A 21,127-nucleotide genomic window follows, 5' to 3' on the forward strand; every position below is an offset into this window, starting at 1 on the left:
CCCTCCTACACTGTTGGTGGGAATGCAAGCTGGTGCAGCCACTCTGGAAAACTGTATGGAGGTTCCTCAAAAAGTTGAAAATAGAGCTACCGTATGATCCAGCAATTGCACTACTGGGTATTTACCCCAAAGATACAAAAGTAGGGATCCGAAGGGGTACGTGCACCCCGATGTTTATAGCAGCAATGTCCACAATAGCCAAACTGTGGAAAGAGCCAAGATGCCCATCGACAGATGACTGGATAAAGAAGATGTGGTATATATATATAGTGGAATATTATGCAGCCATCAAAAGGAATGAGATCTTGCCATTTGCAACGACGTGGATGGAACTGGAGGGTATTATGTTGAGTGAAATAAGTCAAAAAGAGAAAGACATGTATCATATGACCTCACTGATATGAGGAATTCTTAATCGCAGGAAACAAACTGAGTGTTGTTGGAGTGGGGGGTGGGGTGGGAGGGATGGGGTGACTGGGTTTTGGACACTGGGGAAGGTGTGTGCTCTGGTAAGCGCTGTGAATTGTGCAAGACTGTTGAATCTCAGATCTGTACCTCTGAAACAAATAATGCAATATATGTTAAGAAAAAAAAAAAGAAGAAGAAGAAGAAGGTAGCGGGACGGGAAGAATGAAGCGGGGGAAATCGGAGGGGTAGACGAACCATGAGAGACGATAGACTCTGAAAAACAAACTGAGGGTTCTAGAGGGGAGGGGGGTGGGAGGATGGGTTAGCCTGGTGGTGGGTATTGAGGAGGGCACATTCTGCATGGAGCACTGGGTGTTGTGCACAAACAATGAATCATGGAACACTTCATCTAAAACTAATGATGTAATGTATGGGGATTAACATAAGAATAAAAAAAAAGTATAAAAAAAAATGAGCTAAAGACATGAATAGGTATTTCCCCAAAGAAGACATACAAATGGCCAAGAGGTATATGCAAATATGCTCAACATCACTAATCATCACATAAATGCAAATCAAAACCACAACGAGGGGTGCCTGGCTGGCACAGTCAGTAGAATATGCGACTCTTGATGTTGAGAGTTCAAGCCCCATGTTGGTTATAGAGATTACTTAAAATCTAAAAAAGAAAAACCACAATGAGATATCACTCACTCCTGTCAGGATGGCTATTATATATATTTTAAAAAAAGACAACAATGTTGGTGAGGATGTGGAGAAATTGGAACCCTTGTACATTGTTGGTTGGAATTCAAAATGGTATAGCCACTATAGAAAACAGTGTAGAGAGGTTCCTCAAAAAATTAAAAATAGAACTACTATATGACCCAGCAATCCCACTTCTGGTATGTATCCAAAATAATTCAAGTCAGGATCTTGAAGAGATAGCCAAGATGTGACAACAATGTAAATATCCATTGAGGGATGAATAGATAAAGAAAATGTGGTATGTACGTGTAACAATACTCTTCAGCCTTAAAAAGGAAGGGAATTCTTCAATATGTGACAACATGAATGAACCTTGAGGACATTACATTAAGTAAAATAAGCCAGTCACAGAAGGACAAATACTGTATGATTCCACTTATATGAGATGAGATAACTAAAAGAGTAAAATTCATAGAATCAAAGAGTGGAATGGTGGTTGCCAGGAGCTGGGGGAAGAGAAATGAAGAAATGTTAGTCAATAGGCATAAAGTTAACAGCTAAACAAGATGAATACATTCTAGAGCTCTGCTATACAACCTGGTACCTATGGTAAACAATACTATACTGTACACTTAATACTTTAAGAGGATAGATCTCATATTAAGTGTTCTTACCACAACAAAATAAAACTTTAAAAAAGATGTAAGAAATAACAGTGTAAGATACTACTTGAAAATGAAATGAGAGGAACAGGAAAAAAGAATGGTAGGAGGAGAATTCTTACCAGAGACCTATTGCTATAAAGCAGAATAAAATTGTGACCAAGTATGTCAACCTGAATTTCAAAATATTAATTAAGGAATCATGTCTATAAAATAAGAATATAAAGCAGGGATTTAAGAGCTCATGAATGGCTGGTAGATAAAAGAAAATGAAATATGAGCCATTTTAGAAAAAAAAGGAAATGAGAAGAAAAAATAAAACCATCACAGGAGGGGCACCTGGGTGGCTCATTCGTTAAGCGTCTGCCTTCGGCTCAGGGCATGATCCCAGAGTCCTGGGATCGAGCCCCGCATCGGGCTCCCTGCTCAGCGGGAAGCCTGCTTCTCCCTCTCCCACTCCCCCTGCTTGTGTTCCCTCTCTCACTGTGTCTTTCTCTGTCAAATGAATAAATAAAATCTTAAAAAAAAAACAAAACAAAACCATCACAGGAATAAAGGTAAAACTGCAAGCAGCAAAAGAGAGAAGAGACATTGCTGGATAAACAGTAAGAACATAGAAAACAAGATAAAAACAACCAAAATGAAATGAAAATTGAAACTGGTTCAGGCTCCCTCATCAATTAATGAGTTAAATAAAATCTTTAACACATGTTCATTTTATATTTGTATGACAGTCATGGTTATATCTTTAAAAAATTATTGACCAAAATGCCTAATGGATACAAAACCAGGTAAACTGTGTTGCTGGTAAAGTAAAACTCATGGACTACTTAAACTCATCTTCTCTTGGCTCCCAGATTAAATTTAAAGTGCCAACAAAACTTTGAGGAATATTTTTTTCTTTTCTATTGAGTTTATGTTTCATTTTGTTTCTGGTTTATGTACAGCCAATGTCATTCCCTGCCCTGGTACCAGCAATGAATGGGAATATGGTTTGACCATTTGTTGAGTAAATGGATTAATGGATTATGTCTCTGGGTAAGAAACAACAGACAATTTAATTTGTTAGTCTTTTTTGTTATTCTTTTTGACCATTTTGAGCTCAGATTAAACAATTATTTCATGCCTGCTGGGAGGGAAAACAGCACTCTGATATCCATCTAGACTGGTGAGTGTACTCTTGATCTGCAGCTGAAATTGTAGCTCTGAATCCATAAGCTCCCTATGTCTGTGTCTATGTGTCAATACTCAAGAAAGGCCTTGACCTCACATCACATGAGTGTGAAATGTTTTCCCATCTCTGGCTGGTCTCCACAAATTAGATGACAAAGTCTTCTACGTTAAAGGAGCTCTGTTCTGGTTTATAGACATAAGTAAGCACTTATATAAAATATTCTTAAAATTCTCACAAAAAGAAAATTAAACTAATATTTTAAATGTGCTAAACCAGAGTGTGCTTATAAAAAAATTCTGCCAACTCAGAAACATTTTAAGATTCCAAAGTTAAGGTAAGTCTTTGGCAAGCAAGATTAGTTTAATAATTTTGGTTTAAAACAAAGAGCTAGGTCTTTTTTTGTGGTTTATTTGTATAAAGTATAAAACAAACTTACATTTAATTTGAAACTAGGTCTCTTTTCCTAGATGTATACAGGTTTATTGATTAATATTATATAGTTCTTATATATAACATTTAAGATGATAAAAAACGTAAAGTGTTTTCAACTAAAATTGAATCATTGTTCTGACAAACTTAATTTCAGCTGTAACTATGTGCTGTAGTATGTTAGGTTTAAGATAGTTTCCAAGACATTTAGTTAACTTAAAATGCAAGACTACTATTAAATTGAGTCAATTAATAAATAATTACTGAATAAAAAGAAATTTTAATTAAAATCGAATACTTAAATATTGATTACAAAGCACAGATTTAAGTTTTATACTATTGCCTATTTTTATATGCTATAGAGAGGTGAAATCTTTGGGTCATGTTACTGAATGTGTTCATTTTTCCTTTTTAAAAGGATGGGTGTGGCCACAGAGAGCTATGCTATGTATCCTCAAGAATTCTGCTAATTTGCTACAAAGCTTATAAGAGATGGTTCTCAATTGCACGCATCCAAATTTTCTTCTTGAAATAAAAATTACTTTGGTTAAAAGTAAAAAAAAAAAATGTAACAATTAAAATAAGTGGCTGACATTATATTATGAGCAATAGTAACAAATGGATATGTGTTTTTGTTTTTAAAGGAACATGTAGTTTATTCCTAAAGCCATGGTTCTCAAACTTCTATTCTCAGGACCCCTTTGCCCTCTGAAAAAAATTATTAAGAACTTCAAAGATTTTGAGAAATTCTTTTTTTAAGAAGAGATCTGAGGGGCGCCTGGGTGGCTCAGCCGTTAAGCGTCTGCCTTCGGCTCAGGTCATGATCCCAGGGTCCTGGGATCGAGCCCCGCATCGGGCTCCCTGCTCCACGGGAAGCCTGCTTCTCCCTCTCCCACTCCCCCTGCTTATGTTCCCTCTCTTGCTGTCTCTGTCAAATAAATAAATAAAATCTTTAAAAAAAAAGAAAAGAAAAAAAAAGAAGAGATCTGAGAGAGACAGAGAGAGCACATGTGTGCACAAGTTGGTGGGGGGAGGGGCAAAGGGAGAGGAAGAAGCAGACTCCCTGCTAAGCAGGGAACCTGCCACTTGGCTTGACCACAAGATCATGACCTGAGCTGAAGGCACCCAAGCGCACCCCCCCAAAGAGATTTTTCAAATGTGGATTATATATATCAATAACTGCCATATTAGAAATCAGAACAGAAAATTTAAATATATTTACTGACTAAACTTATTTGACAAAAATCACTGAATGCTAATGTCAATTTTCAAAAAAATTGTATTTAAAAAATCAATGAGAAGCCTGTGGAAAATTTTTAAAAGCTCTTTACTCTGACTTAATAGAAATAGCTAGATTCTCATATATGCTTCTGTACTCGATCTATTACAATATCACACATCAAATAGCTTCTGGAAAACGACATGTCTTAGTATTACGAAACTAGTTTTGACCTGGCAGATTACCAAAAAGATTGTCAGTTTGTTTCAGAATATAAAAGAGCATATAATGAAGGACTGATTTGGAAAGTAAATTTTATTTGACCTGGTTTAAATCTGAGTCTGAGATAAAGCTCTGTAATGTACTTAAATGTAGCAAAATTATCTTGATTTTGATGGGCTTGCTTGCTTGGTTTACTGATTAATGTCTTCACTTACAATAAGAAAGGTTATTCTGTATTTTCTATGTAATCTGCCTAGAGAGAAGATTGTGTGTTTTACCAGAATAATTTTCTGATCTTTATGTTGTGTTTATTATGTCTTTATTCTTGATCATTTAATGGCAAACAAAGTACAAAGTTTCCTCATTTATCAAAGAGCTAAACTTCTTTAAAACTGTTACCTCCTATGCTTCTTTTTAAAATGTTTTGATGTCATTTTGCTTAGATAGGCAATCAAGTGTTGTTTCTGAGACATCCATGACCCTATCTTAAGTACCCAAATCATCTCTAACAACTCTTGATTTTTTTCTTCCAAAAAGTCACATCCCTGTTATAAAAGATATAAAGTTTTTATAAAGTTTTTAGGATATTTTTTTTTTAAAGATTTTATTTATTTATTTGACAGAGAGAGACACAGCGAGAGAGGGAATACAAGCAGGGGGAGTGGGAGAGGCAGGCTTCCGGCCGAGCAGGGAGTCCCATGCGGGGCTCGATCCCAGGACCTGGAATCATGACCTGAGCCGAAGGCAAACACTCAACAACTGAGCCACCCAGGCGCCCCCAGGATATCTTTTAAACCTAAAACTATCTTTTAGATTTCTAAAAGGGACCCTGGAAAAATGCAAAAATTCATTCTTTCTCCTCATAAAGAGAGAAATGTGAGAATGAGTTTCATTTGATGGGTTACTATTGTTTAAGAGTTACATGAGAAGAGTTGCAAAATCAGAAGAGATGCTTAGCCTTCCTTATATTAAAATTTATAAGTAAAAAACTATTAACATAAAATTTTCAGGAACTGTATACCTTATGAGCAGTTCCTGAAGATTACTATCTTGTGAGTAGAACTTCAAGAGAAACACTAATCATAACTCTTAGAAATTTTTTTTACCATCTTATTTATTTATCTGACAGAGAGACACAGTGAGAGATGGAACACAAGCAGGGGGAGCAGGAGTGGGAGAAGCAGGCTTCCTGCAGAGCAGGGAGCCCGGTGCGGGGCTCGATCCCAGGACCCAGGGATCATGACCTGAGCAAAAGGCAGACGCCTAATGACTGAGCCACCCAGTGCCCCTCTAAGTAAAAATACTTAGAAATTTTTTTTCAGAAATGGACAGAATATCAAGATAGAGGATCAACAAGGAAATAGAAGATGTGAACAACATTATAAACCAAGTAGGCCTAACAGGCATATAGAAAATACTCCACCTAACAAAAGCACAAATCACATTCTTCTCAAGTGCTCATGGAATATTCTGCAGTATAGAACATACAGCTGGCTACAAAACAAGTCTCAATAAATTTAATAAGACTGAAATCATATAAAGTATATTCTCTGACCACAACAGAACAAAGCTAGAAATCTGAAACAGAGAGAAAAGTGGAAAATTCATAAATATGTGGAAATTAAACAACATACTCTTAAATAATAGGCCAAAGAAAAAAAATCACAAGAGAAATTAGAAAATACGTAGAAATGAATGAAAACAAAGACACAACATACCAAAACTTATGGGATGTAGGGAAGGTAGTATTCAGAGGGAAATCTACAGCTGTAAAGACTTCCATTTAAAATAAGAAAGATTTTATTTTTCATTTTATTTTTTTAAAGATTTTTATTGATTTGACAGAGAGACAGTGAGAGAGGGAGCACAAGCAGGCGGAGTGGGGGAGGGAGAAGCAGGCTTCCTGCTGAGCAGGGAGCCCAGGACCCTGGGATCATGACCTGAACCGAAGCAGACGCTTAACCGACTGAGCCACCCAGAGGCCCCTAAAATAAGAAAGATTTGGCTCAGGTCATGGTCCCGGGGTCCTGGGATCGAGCCCCACATCAGGCTCCCTGCTCACCGGGAAGCCTGCTTCTCCCTCTCCCACTATCCCCTGCTTGTGTTCCCTCTCTTGCTGTGTCTCTGTCAAATAAATAAATAAAATCTTAAAAAAAAAGCAACAAACTAACTTTAAACCTTGAGTAACTAGAAGAAGAGCAAGCTAAACCCAAACCCACCAGAAAGAAGGAAATAATAAAGAACAGATAAAAATGAAACAAAGAATAGAAAAAATTTGAATCAATGAAATAAAAAATTCAGAATCTTTTCATGATAAAGAAAAAAACTACTCAGAAAACTAGGAATAGAAGGGAATATACTTAGCCTAACAGAGAACATGTACAAAAAACTTAGAGGTATCACAGTCAACTGTGAAAGACTGAGGCTTTCTCCTTAGGATTAGAAACAACAAAAGAATGCCTGCTTTTACTGCTGCTATTCAACACCATACTGGATGTTCTAAGTGAGAGAAATTAGGAAAAGAAAAAAAAAGAACAAAAGAAATAAAAGGCATCCACGTTAGAAAGGAAGAAGCAAAACTCACCGTTCACAGATGACATGATCCTATATATGTATAGAAGATCCCAATGAATCCACAAGAAAGAAAAGGGCAAGAAGATCTCAATGAATCCACAAGAAAGAAAAGGGAAAGAAAGTGGCAGGGTACAAGACCAACAGGCAAAAATCACTTGTGTTAATCAAACCCAAGGTGAGTGTTATTGGAACCTCCAATGTATAGCTGGTTGGTCAGAAGCCCAGGTGACAACCTGGGCTTGTGACTGGTGTCTGAAATGGTTGGGGTGGGGGTCATTCTTGTGGGACTATACCCATAAACTGTGGGGCCTAAGGCGATCTCTGGGTAGACAGTGTCAGAATTGAGTTGAATTGTAGAACGCCCAGCTGATGTTACAGAGAATTGCTTGTTGTGGGGAGAAAACATCCACACATTTGGTAACCAGAAGTATCAGAAGTGAAGTGTTCCCTGTGAAGGTAAAGAAGATACACAGGGAAGAAAAATACAAGAGGAGGAAAGAACTTCAGGTTTTTCTTTTTTAGGTTTAATACAATGCAATGATGAAAAGACAAACAACCCAAAGAAGTGGGTAAAGGACGTGACAGACAAGTGTTTGTTTTCAAAAAAAGATATATAAATGGCCAATAAACACATGAAAAGTCATTCCACATCATTACTCATTAGAGAAATGCAAATAAAACCACAATGAGATATCACTTCATACTCAGTAGAATGGCTGTAATCCAAAAGACATTAATAGTAAAGTGGTGGCAAGGAAGTAAAGAAATTAGAACTCTCTCTCAGTGCTTGTGGGAATGGAGAATGGTGAGGCTGCTGTGGAAAACAGTTCGGCAATTCTGCAAAAAGTTAAACATTATGTTATCCTATGACCCAGCAATTCCACTTCTAGATATAGACCCAAAACATTGAAAGCAGGGACTCAAGCAGATACTTGTGCACCAATGTTCACACCAGCATTATTCACAGTAGCCAAAGATGAAAACAACCCAAGTGTCCATTAACAGATGAATAGATGAACAAAATGTAGCATATATCCATATAATGGAATATTTTCGGCCATAAAAAAGAATGCAAGTACTGATTTGTCGCAACATGGGTGAACTTTAAAAACATTATGCTAAGTGAAATAAGCCAGTTACAAAAGGACAAATATTGTATGATTCCACTTTTATCTAGATAGTACCATTAGAAGTTACCAGGGGCTGGGAGAAAGGGGGATACAGAGTTATTTTTCTTAACAGGTACAGAGTTTGTTAGGGGTGATGAAAAAGTTTTGGAAATAGATAATAATGAAAGTTTCACAACATTGTAAATGTAATTAATGCCACTGAACTCTACACATAAAATGGCTAAAATGGCAAATTTTATGTTTTATATATATATAATCACAGTTAAAAACTGTTATGACATAGTTATATAATGCACCCCAACAGAGAATTTTACTTTCCTTCCATTCTGGTATTACTGGTTACCTTACTAAATTAACCAGTCATTAAATCTCTGTAATGTACAGACAGTTTCTGTTTTACTCCGATGTTTGCCTGAAGACTCTGCTATAAGTGACAGGGAAGAGTTTCTGTATTTAACAAAGGACAGTCTCAGAGCCTCACAGAAAAGGACTATACCAGGTACTTCAAACTGTTGACATGTCAGAAGATACTCCTGGGGGCACCTGGGTGGCTCAGTCGTTTAGCGTCTGCCTTCGGCTCAGGTCATGATCCCAGGGTCCTGGGATCGAGCCCCACATCGGGCTCCCTGCTCCGCAGGAAGCCTGCTTCTCCCTCTCCCACTCCCCCTGATTGTGTTCCCTCTCTCGCTGTGTCTCTCTCTGTGAAATAAATAAATAAAATCTTAAAAAAAAAAATGATACTCCTGATTACAGGTTTCTGAGTTGACACTGAATAGACAACTTTGAGACCATACCAGTGCAGGTTTTTTTTCTAGTCTAAAAGCGTACAGTTTATTAAAGCAGATTACTGACCCAAGATTCAACAGAATAGCAATTACATAGTACTGAATAAACTGATGAGGGAAATTTTAGTGGTTATGTATTTGGAATATTGCTGATGTTGTTTTAATGTTCCATTTTCTGATTATATGAGAAAATCCTCTTTCTCTGAAAATTATTTGTAACTCAAAACAATTTAGTAGACACTGCTTCTGTAAACTAAATTAAAATATTTTAAAATAATATGGTTCTCATTCACCTCCTCCCTATCTTACCCAGCCTTCTGAATTCAGAAACTTTTATTAAGTCGTCCTACTTTTCATAGCAATACAGTTATATATTGGTTGTATAAGAATCTGTCCTTTTACCTTTTAAATAATAGTTTATTAGTTTATATGTTTTTACATTTTTTATCATGGTTACAGAGACTTGACAGGAGATGAGGTTTAAGCTTGAGTACTCCAGATTTTTATACAACAGAACTGAAAGACAAATACCATATGACTCCACTCATATGTGGAATATAAGAAACAAAACACAGAAGAAAAGGGAAAAAAGATAAGAGAGAGATAAAGCAAGAAAAAGACTCTATGAGAACAATCTAATGGTTACAAGAGGGGAGGGTAGTGGGGTGATGGGTTAAATAGGTGATGGGGATTAAAGAGTGCACGTCATGATGAAAACAGAGTGATGTATGGAACTACTGAATTACTATATTGTACATCTGAAACTAGTTATGTTAACTAGCTGGAATTAAAACAAATTAAAACAATAATAAATGTACTCAAGATCTGCTGTTCTGTTTAGTCTTATATACTACAGCATCAAAACCTAAAAATCAATTCTGTTGTCCTCTTTTTAAAACCAAGATATAAATGGACAAATTGATTGTGCAACCAAGGCCTTACATGGAGTATCATACTTGAGAATGACAGCCATTTAATCAGGTATGATAAGATAAACTTAAGGTATAAGGTTGAACTTACCTCAACTTTATGGAGCACATGCCTACACAATCCCCTCAGGGAGTTATCCTGGTACCTGATTTACAGGGTCCCAGTATAAATGTTGTAGGGAGTTCACTTTCTAAGAGGTCAGGAACCTTCAGTAAATTTCAGGGACCTTGAGAAAAGATGACTTTCCTCTAAATTATACGTGCTACAGGTGAAATCTGGTAGAGAGGGTTTCTTGGCTCTGGTATCCTAGCTTTGGAATACCAAAAGATAACAAAACACACACACAATTCAATTTTGCATATACTTGGAAATTCACTTCCTAATTGCCTGTGTGTGTCTTCTAATTCTTCTTTGAACCACCTGTAACATCTCAGTGGTTCCTTTATTAATTAATGAGTTAAATAAAATCTTTGACATGTGTTTAAAAAAATAAAAATGGAAATTAAAACTCTAAAAGAGAGAAAATGATACATTTGGAAGACAGGCAAAGGAGATCCAAACATACGAAGTCCCCAAGGAAGAAAACTGAAATAATGAAATAAAAACAATTGTTCAAAAACAGTTCTCTGACTTATTTCATTTAGCATAATGCCTTCTAGGTTCATTCATGTCATTGTAAGCAGCAGGATTTCCTTCTTTTTTAAGGCTGAATGTTTCATTGTATATGCATATTGACATATACATATCACATTTTCTTCATCCATTCATCTTTTGATGGACATTAGATTATTTCCTTGACTTGCCAACTGTGAATAATGTTGCAATGAATATGGGGGTGCAGATATCTCTTTGAGTTAGCGATATCATTTCCTTTGGATATATACCCATAAGTAAAATTTCTAGATCATTCTATTTTTAATTTTTTGAGGAACCTCCGTAACGGTTTTCCATAGTGGCTGTTATCAACTATACATTCCCACCAATGTGCCAAGGGTTCTCTTTTCTCCACATCCTCTTCAGCATTTTTATCTCTTGTCCCTTTGATAATAGGCATTCTTTAAAGAAGTTTTAGGTTCATAGCAAAATTGGGTAGAGAGTACAAAGTTCCCACATATACCAAACCCACCCCCCTCAAAGAACATCCCCCACTACTGAACATTCCATGCCACAGTGCTACATGTGTTACAATTAGTGAACCTGCAGTGACACATCATTTTCACCCAAAGTCCATAGCTACATTAGGGTTCACTCCTGATGTTGTATGTTTTATGGGTTTTGACAAATATATAATGACAGGTATCTACCACTGTAGTATCATGCAGAATAGTTTCACTGCTCTAAAAATTCTCTATGTTCTGTCTGTTCATCCTTTCCTCCCCCAGTAACCTCTGTCAACCAGTGGTCCTTTTATTTTCTCCACAGTTTTGACTTTTCTGGATTATCATATAGTCGGAATCATGTGGTATGTAGCCTTTTCAGATTGGTTTCTTTCACTTAATAATATGCATTTAAGATTCCTCCATGGGGTGCCTGGGGTGGCTTAGCAGGTTAAGTGGCTGACTCTTGATTTTGGCTCAAGTCATGATCTTGGGGTCCTAGATCCAGCCCCACACTTGGGCTCCGTGCTCAGTGGGGAGTCTGCTTCAGGATTCTCTCTCTCCCTCTGCCCCTCCCTCCACTCTCCCTCTCTCTCAAATAAATAAATAAATCTTTTAAAAAAAGATTCCTCCATGACTTTTCATGGCTTGATAGCTCATTTCTTCTTATCTCTGACTAATATTTCATTGTTTGGACATACCGCAGTTTATTTATCCATTCACCTACTGAAGGATATCTTGGCTGATTCCAAGTTTAAGCAATTATGAATAAAGCTTCTATAAACATCCACCTGCAGGTCTTTGCATGGACATAAGTTTCCAACTTATTTGGGTAAATACCAAAAAGTACAGTTGCTGGAATGTATAGTAAGAGTTTTACAACAAAGTACCAAATTGTCTCCCAAGTGTCTGTAATACCATTTTGCATTCCTGCCAGCAATGAATAAGAGTTTCCTATAGCTCCACATACTTGCCAGCATTTGGTGGTGTCAGTGTTTTAGATTTTTGCGATTCTAATATGTATGTAGTAGTATCTCATTGTTTTAATTTTCAATTCTGTAATGACATCTAGATAGAGATGCAGATATATATATGTAGCCCAGCTATGTTCCTAGAATGAAGAAATTGATTTTTCAGTGGACAGCATTCTGACATACTTTTTATTTTATTTTATTTTTTATTATTTATTTATTTATTTATTTTAAAAGATTTTATTTATTTATTTGAGAGAGAGAGAGAGAGAGCACATGAGAGGGAGGAGGGTCAGAGGTACCAGCAGACTCCCCGCTGAGCAGGGAGCCTGATGCGGGACTCAATCCCGGGACTCCAGGATCATGACCTGAGCCGAAGGCAGTCGCTTAACCAACTGAGCCACCCAGGCGCCCTGACATACTTTTTAAATAAAAGTCATTGAAGCTATGAATTTTTTTTTTAAAGATTTTATTTATTTGACAGAGAGAGAGACAGCAAGAGAGGGAACACAAGCAGGGGAAGTGGGAGAGGGAGAAGCAGGCTTCCTGCTGAGCAGAGAGCCCAATATGGGGCTCGATCCCAGGACCCTGGGATCGTGACCTGAGCCAAAGGCTTAATCACTGAGCCACCCAGGCGCTCCAAAGCTATGAATTTTGCTCTGAGAACTGCTTTTAGCACTTTAGATTCTGTTATATTTTCAAGATCATTATTTTCTAGCTATTTTGTAGTTTCTGTGTTTTAAAATGTCCAAGTCGTTAAGGGTTTGTCCTGATTCCATCAATTCCTTTTTGTATTGCATTGTGATCAGATAACATTGTTTTATTTTTATGTCTTGGAATTTATTCAGGTTTTCCTTGTGAACAATTTTGTAAATGCTCAAAGGGTACATAACAGAAGATGAATTTTCTATTTTCAGGCTATAGTGTATGTTTCTATTAAATCTTCTATAAATGTTATTTAGGTATTCTCTATCCTTTTTTTCTTTATTCCTTTAAATGGCTATCATAGATTGAGAAAGGTGAATTAAATTTTATGTTTATGTTCTTCCTTATAATTCCTATAGTTCAATATCAAAATCCATCAAAGATATCACATATACACAAAAGGAAAAAAACAAACCAGTAATTTCTAAATTTTAGGAAACCAAATTCATCAACAATTATAATAACACACCATGATCAAGTAGGCTTTATTCCAGAAATGCAATGATGACTTAATTTTAGAAATCTACTACTTTAATTCAATATATTAATACTTTAAAAGAGAAAAACCATATGATTATCTCTACAGAAGCTGAAAAGGCATATAATTCAATTCAATATTGATTCTTTAAAATTCTAACTAAAATAGGAACAGATGGACAATACATAAAAAAGTATGCTGAAACCTAAAAGCCAATACCATCCTTAATGAAGAAACAGTAGCAAGTTACTATATAATTTTAAAAGGTTTACTACTATTTTGATTATTTCATAATAAAATGTTAACAGTATCTGATATGATTATGGTTTGGAATGCTCTGTAGCCTACATTTACTCAGAATTAGAGCTTGATTAAATTAGACATGAAATCTAGTGACCTAAGGGCAATAATGTCATACTGAACAATAATGATCTTATTTTTATACTTAATACTATACTTCCATAAAAAACAAAGTAAAAAATATTCTTACTCCAAGCAGTGTGTCAGTGAGTCAAAGTACAGACATACAGTAGAGAAAAATTAGTCCTCAAATAATCATTTGACTGGTTATCAAGTACTGAAGTGGCACAAATTTCTGGCGATATAGACTGAGTATTCAGACTTGAAATGCCTTTCATAACTGTGTTACCAAACTCCCAGTTCCCACTGTACCTGTTTTTTTCAGGAGATTCCAGATTTCTTTGCATTTATGGATCTGCTCAAGGGCACGATTCAGTAACTTGGTCTATTTGGCAACAATGTAATAAGAAAATTAGTCTCAACCAGACAAAACTTTAAGCAAATTAAAATAATATATTCATTAAAAGCAGTTAAAAATAAAATGACAGAAAAATTACAGTTTAAACTGAACATTTTATAATTTATATAAAAATATTAACCTCTATTTGTATTTTTTTTAAAGATTTTATTTATTTATTTATTTAGAGAGAGAGAGAGAGAAAGCACAAGCAGGGGAGAGCGGCAGAGGGAGAAGAAGCAGACTCCCTGCTGAGCAGCGAGCCAGACACGGGACTCAATCCCAGGACCCTGGGATCATGACCTGAGCCAAAGGCAGACGCTTAACCAACTGAGCCACCCAGGTGCCCCATTTGTATTTTTCTTAATGTCCCAGAAAATGAGAATTCAACAGAAAATCGTGAGCACTATCAATTTTAATAATCTAGGACAGAAGAGTAGCACTTCTAGAATGGTGGTATGAAGAGTTCCATGGACCCTCTCCCTAGCAAAACAACCATAACTGGTGAATTATAAAACACAAACATGTAAAGTCTCAGGAAATTGCCCAAAGGGTAAAAAGAAAATGAAGAAACATCTATTCCAGGAAATCTACTACGTCTCAATAAGACAGTAAACACCCATGATAGTTGAACCCTGATCTGCTCACCAACCACCCCCAGCTCAGTGTGAGTGCTTCTTTAGGTGGGTGTGACCAAGAAGATGGGGCTCCCTCTATTCTCAGCTTCTAGGCTAGGGATTTCCAGAAGGGGCATGCTGCATACTTCTCATCCTCCTCCCCCAGGTCTGTATTGTAGGAGCTCTATTATAAACATGCACAAATGAGAGGCCTGGAGCTCTCTTCCTCTACCCAGTCCCTATAACCAGGCACGGAAAATTGCAATTACTGGTCTCAATTGCCCTCAGTACAGCTTGCTTATAGGACAGAGTTTCCATGCTGGGAGAGGCAAGCTCAGAATGCCAGGGACTATGACTCTTGCCCAGCCCCTTACTCATAGAGCTGGACTATCACTCTGACAGAAATGTGCCACGCCCCCACCTCCAGCTCCAAAGCAGTGGTACAAAACTTCTCAGGAGGAGAAGCAGCTCATTAGAGAGTGAGCTCTGTATCTCTGCCTAAGAGGACTGACTTTAATTGGAACACAGCTTGGGGAAGTTCAAGTCTAAGGCTACTACAAAAAAAAAGGAGATTCTGGAGTTGAGTACTTAAAAAGTGGCTGATAGATCAATGATATCAACATGCAAAACAGAAGACCAGCCGGATGTTTACAGAGGGAACCAGGGTAAGAGAAAACTAAGACCCCTACCACTTTTCAAAGGGGCCTCACATTAATTGTATCAGGCTATGGAACAATTAATGCCAAAAAGCATTTTTAAATACACACATGCACATGTGCACACACGCGCGCGCACACACACTCACTTGCCCCCTGCCCCCCCAACACAAAGCAACCACCCTAGTAATTAGTCAAGACTAACATCTGGGTTAATACCAACAAAAGACCATTCTAAAGTTAACAAGGATATCAAGGAAAGAGAAATTATAAAAATAACCCTTTCATCCCTTTGTAGAGGAGGGGCCAGGGTGACTCCACAGGCAAAGATGGTGACCTCTAAGGAGTGATATCTGAAGCTGTACACTTCTTTACAGCTGAGGGAAATAGACTTCAATGAACTAGCCCAGCCAAGTCACTAAACCAATAAACAAGCAAGTATTAACAACAACAAATCACAGAGGGGAATGAGTATTCAAAGATGCTTCAATATATTATCTATAACGTCCAGTTTTCAACAGAAAATTGTGAGATATGTGAAGAAATGGTAAAATAGAACCCAAATGCAGGAAAAAAGCAGGCAACAGGAATTGACTGAAAAATGGGTCCAGATGCTGAACTTAGCAAAGATTTCAAAGCAGCTATTTAAAATATGTTCAAACAACAAAGGGAAATCACACTTTAACAAAGATTTGATGAAAATGTCTCAGCAATATAGAATCTCAATAAAGAAGGCAGTGGGATAACCTATTCAATATGATGAAAGAAAATAACAGTTAACCAACAATCTAATATCCAGCAAAACTATCTTTCAGAACTGAAAGCAAAAAGCAAAAAAAAAATCCCAGCTAAACAAAAGCTGATAGAATTTATTGCTAGCAGAACCATTTTATAAAAATGGTAAGAGAAGTTCTTCAGGCTGAAAACAAATGACACCAGATAGTAATGTGAATCCAAATGGAAAAAAATGCACTGGTTAAAGCAATTATGTAATAATTATGTAATTATAAAAGAGTGTATAAATATATATTTCTTCTTTCTTCTCTCAATTGTTTTAAAAAGCAATTGTATAAAGCCACTGTTTTTTATACCTAACAGGTATCCAAAGACCACTCCACCAACCCAAGAAGCACACAAATTCTTCTCAAGCACACACAGCACTTCCTCCAGGATACACCATATGCTAGGCTGCAACACAAACTTCAAATAAAGTTAAAATAACATGAAATCACACAAACTATGTACTCTGACCATAGTGGAATAAGCTTAGAAATCAATAAGATACTAAAGTTTGGGAAATTCACAAATATGTGGATATTAAATAAGAGATTACTAAATAAACAATGGGTCAAAGAAGAAATCACAATGAAAATAAAAAAAAAAATCTGAGATGAATGAAAAGAAAACACAACATACCAAAACTTATGGGATGCTGCTCAAGCAGTATGCTATGGTCTGAATGTGTACCCCTCAACCAGTTCATATGTTGAAATCTTAAACCTCAAAGGTGCAGGTATTAGTAGGTGGGGCCTTTAGGAGGTGCTAAAGTCACAAAGGTAGAGCCCTCATAAATGGGATCTGTGCCCTTTATAAGAGGCCCTAGAGAGATCCTTAGCCCATTCTACCATGTGAAGATACAGTAAGAAGGTGCAAACTATGAACCAGGAAGAGGGCCTCACGAGAGAACACAACCATGCTAGTACCTTGATCTTGGACTTCTAGCCTCAAGAACTGTGAGAAATAAATTTCTGTTGTTTATAAGCTTCCCAGTCTGTGGTGTTTTAGTTATAGAAACCTGAATGAACTAAGACAGAAAACTGGCACTGAGAGTGGGGTGCTTCTGTAACAAATACCTGAAAATACAGAAGCAGTTTTGGAACTGTGTAATGGGCAGAAGCTGGAAGAGTTTGGAGGTGTGAGCTAGAAAAAATCTACATTGCTGTGAATGAATGGTTAAGACCAATTCTCATATTTGAAAGAGGACTTCAGCTACCTCCATTTTTTACCTCAGTCTGTACTTTCTAATTGGCAAAGTTCTTCTTTTTGGCTTATCTCTTAACTCAGGCAAAAGACCCTGTGGGCAAAGCATCCCATGATGGGAACCAAACTACCCTCTCAAGCAATAAGGACTGCCCTGAGCCAGCAAGACCCCATGTGACTGACCCCAAGACAGTGACTGTATCTTCATGTACCTACTGACCTTTGTCCCATGTTTTCCCTGTATAAACCTAGAATTATTTTCAGCACTTCAGCGAGAGTCTTTGAGACGCTAGTCTGCTGTCTCCCCGCCGTTGGCCTCACTGAAATAAATTCCTTTATTGTTTCACCACCAATCATCTCTCTGCCTTTGGATCTTGTCAACAGCGAATGGCCAAACCTGGTGTGTCTGGGACCCCCAGAGCCAGGTGCTCTTGCATCCCTGAGCCCCGGTTACATGAGGACCGAGAAAGAGAAGAGAAGAGCTGCAGAGATCTTCTTGGAGAATAGTTTGAGAATACTGTGAAGAGAGTGTTGGTAGAAATATGGACATTGAAGGTCATTCTGATGAGGAATGAGGAACAACGGAAATTGGAGGAAAGGCCATCCGTGTTATAAAATAGCAAAGAGCTTGGTGGCATTGTGTTTATGTCCTAGTATTTTATAGAAGGTAATACTTGGTGGTGGTGAGATATTTGGCTAAAGAAATTTCTAAGCAAAGTGCTGAAGAAGTGGCCTAGTTTCTCCTGAATGCTTACAGTAAAATGTAAGAAGAGAGAAATGATTTAAAGGTGGAAATGCTAATCAAAAAGAAAGCACAGGGGTGCCTGGGTGGTTCAGTCCATTAAGCATCTGCTTTCTGCTCAGGTTGATCCCAGGGTCCTGGGATTGAGCCCCACATCAAGCCCTGCATCGGGATCCCTGCTCAGTGGAGATGCTGCTTCTCCCTCTCCCTTTGCCCCCCCCCACCCGCTGTTGCTTGCTCTCTCACACGCTCTCAAATAAATAAAACCTTTTTTTAAAAAAGGAAGCACAATTTAAAAATTTGGAAAATTTTCAGCCTATCAATATTGAAAGAAGTAAGAAAGCTAGTTTAAGCTAGGTATGGCTGAATTTGATAAGGAGAATGCTGTGGCTCAACCATCTCAACAGAAGCTAGGAGCTATTCACACCAAGACAATGGGGAGACTGGCCAGCCATCGAAACAAAAGTTAGTACCTACTGTCCAAAGCAATGGAAGAATGACCTGAGGCAGTTCAGAGTTCTTGGGGCTAGCCCTAAAATGGCCTCCCAACACAAGCCCTAGAGTGCAAGGGCCTAAGGGGCAGAATGATTTCAAAGGAGGAGCCACAGCTGCCCAGTGCCACCGCACCTCCTTGGCTCCCCTTCTCAAATTTTGGTGCCATGTTCCACAGCCACTCCAAGTGCAGTGCAGGCTGTTATGGCTGCCCCTCCAGACCGTACAGGTTACAGACTTTGGGAAGTCATCAGCTTGGTGATCTCACGGTATGCAGAGTGCAAGAGCTGGGAGCATAGCAGCTTCCACCTAGATTTCAAAAGATGCCCAAGGAACCTTTGGAGCCCAAAGAACCTCTGTGGGGGTGGGGCTACTGCAGGAGGCCCCCATTAGGGGCAATACCTAGTGGAGCTTTCCACCCCAGGGCAGCACAGCTGCTGAGGGACTCCAGCCCGAACCTTAACCTGTGAGAACTGCAGCATGGGGCTACACCTGGCAGAACCATGTGTGTGGGGCCTAGAGGTTTGCGGGCCCAACTGCAGCCCCAGTGGGTCCAGAATGTGGGACACAAAGCCAAGGAGGATTGTTCTCAAGCCTTGGTGTTTAATGTTATTTGCCCGATTAGGTTTCAGACTTACTTTGAAACCCATTAACTTGGTTTTTTTCCTATTTCTCCTTTCTGAACGGGAATATCCATCTTATTCCTGTCTCTCCATTGTATTTTGGAAGCATATACCTTGTCTGATTTCACAGGTTCACAGCTGGAGAGCAATTAGCCTCAGGATGAAATGTACCCAGATAGATGATATTTAGATGAAACTTTGGACTTAGACTTTTGAGTCAATGCTAGAATGAATTAAGACATTTGGAGCTGTTGAGATGGAATGAATGTATTTTGCATGAGAAGGACATGAATTCTGGGGGGCCAAGGGAGGAATGCTATGGGTTTGAATGTGTCCCTCAGATTTACAGTGTTTCACTCTTAAGACACAGTGCTTAGAGGGAAATTTATAGCTATAAAAGCTGATATTACAAAAAGAAGAAATAAATCACTAAGCTAAACTTCTACTGTAAGACACTGGAAGAAAAGCAAACTAAAACTTAAGCAACCAGAAGGAAGAAAATGATAAAGATTAGAGTGGGAATTAATGAAAGAGAGACCAGAAACATAATAGGAAAATAAAAGAAATCAAAGTTGGTTCTTGAAAAAGATCAACAAAATTGAAAAAATATTGTATAAACTGGTCAAGAAAAAAAAGAAGACACAAATGACTAAAATTAGGAGTGAAAGAGGGGCCAGAACTACCAAACTTACAGAAATAAAAAAGATGATTATAAGGGAATACTATGAACAACTGTAAGCCAAAAAATTAGATCACTTAGATTATAATGGACACATTTCCAGAAATATAAACTACTGAAACTGACTCAGAAATGGAAAATCTACTAGACTACAAAAAAGAAAGAAGTAAAAATATACTCTGAAAACTATAAAACACTGCTGAAAGAAATTAAAACCTAAATGAATGGGAAAGACATCCCATATTTATGGGTAATAAGACTTAATACTGTTAAGATCACAATACTCTCCAAACTGATCTACAGGTTCAGTGCAATTCCTATCAAAAGCCTAGCTGGCTTCTTTGCAGAAACTGACAACTTGATCCCAACATGCATAGGGAAATTCGAAAGACCCACAATAGCCAAAACAATTTTGAAAAAGAAGAACAAAATTGGAAGACTAACACATCTCTATTATAAAACTTACTACAAAGCTATAATAATAATTTTTTTTTTTTTTTTTGACAGAGAGAGACACAGCGAGAGCAGGAACACAAGCAGGTGGAGTGGGAGAGGGAGAAGCAGGCTTCCCGCAGAGCAGGGAGCCCGATGTGGGACTCGATCCCAGGACCCTGGGATCATGACCTGAGCCGAAGGCAGACGCTTAACGACTGAGCCACCCAGGCGCCCTAAAGCTATAATAATTAAAAGAGTACGATTTTGCCATAAGGATAGACATAGACATCAACGGAACAGGAATAATCCTCCTCATTTATGGTTACTTGATTTGCAACAAGGGTGACAAGATAATTCAATGGGGAAAATGTCCAACAAATGGTCCCAGGTCAACTGTATATTCAAATGCGGAAAAAATGAAGTTGGACCCCCATCATCTCATACCATACACAAAATTAACTCGAAATGGATAGACCTGAATGTAGCAAGTAAAAATATAAAACCATTAGAAGAAAACATAGGGATGAACCTTAATGATCTTTGATTAGGCAACAGTCTTAAACATTGACACCAAAAGCACAAGTAACAACAACAACAAAGTAAATAAAATGGGTATCATCAAAATTAAAAATGTTTGTGCTTCAAAGGGCACTG

At 37.7% G+C, this 21,127-nt stretch overlaps 1 protein-coding gene across 1 annotated transcript in view; it reads right to left on the minus strand.

Annotated features, from left to right (window-relative positions):
- The window catches only part of TEX11 (testis expressed 11), a 313,311-nt gene that overhangs the window by 54,084 nt on the left and 238,100 nt on the right, over positions 1-21,127 (minus strand). Inside the window, exon 25 of the mRNA XM_035028703.1 lies at positions 14,165-14,237. Coding sequence (XP_034884594.1) covers positions 14,165-14,237 — 73 coding nt within the window. The remainder of the gene's footprint in view (positions 1-14,164; positions 14,238-21,127) is intronic.

This window comes from Mirounga leonina, unplaced genomic scaffold, assembly GCF_011800145.1.
Source record: "Mirounga leonina isolate KUSES-001 unplaced genomic scaffold, KU_Mleo_1.0 Mir_204, whole genome shotgun sequence".
In the NCBI taxonomy this organism is placed as follows: domain Eukaryota; kingdom Metazoa; phylum Chordata; class Mammalia; order Carnivora; family Phocidae; genus Mirounga; species Mirounga leonina.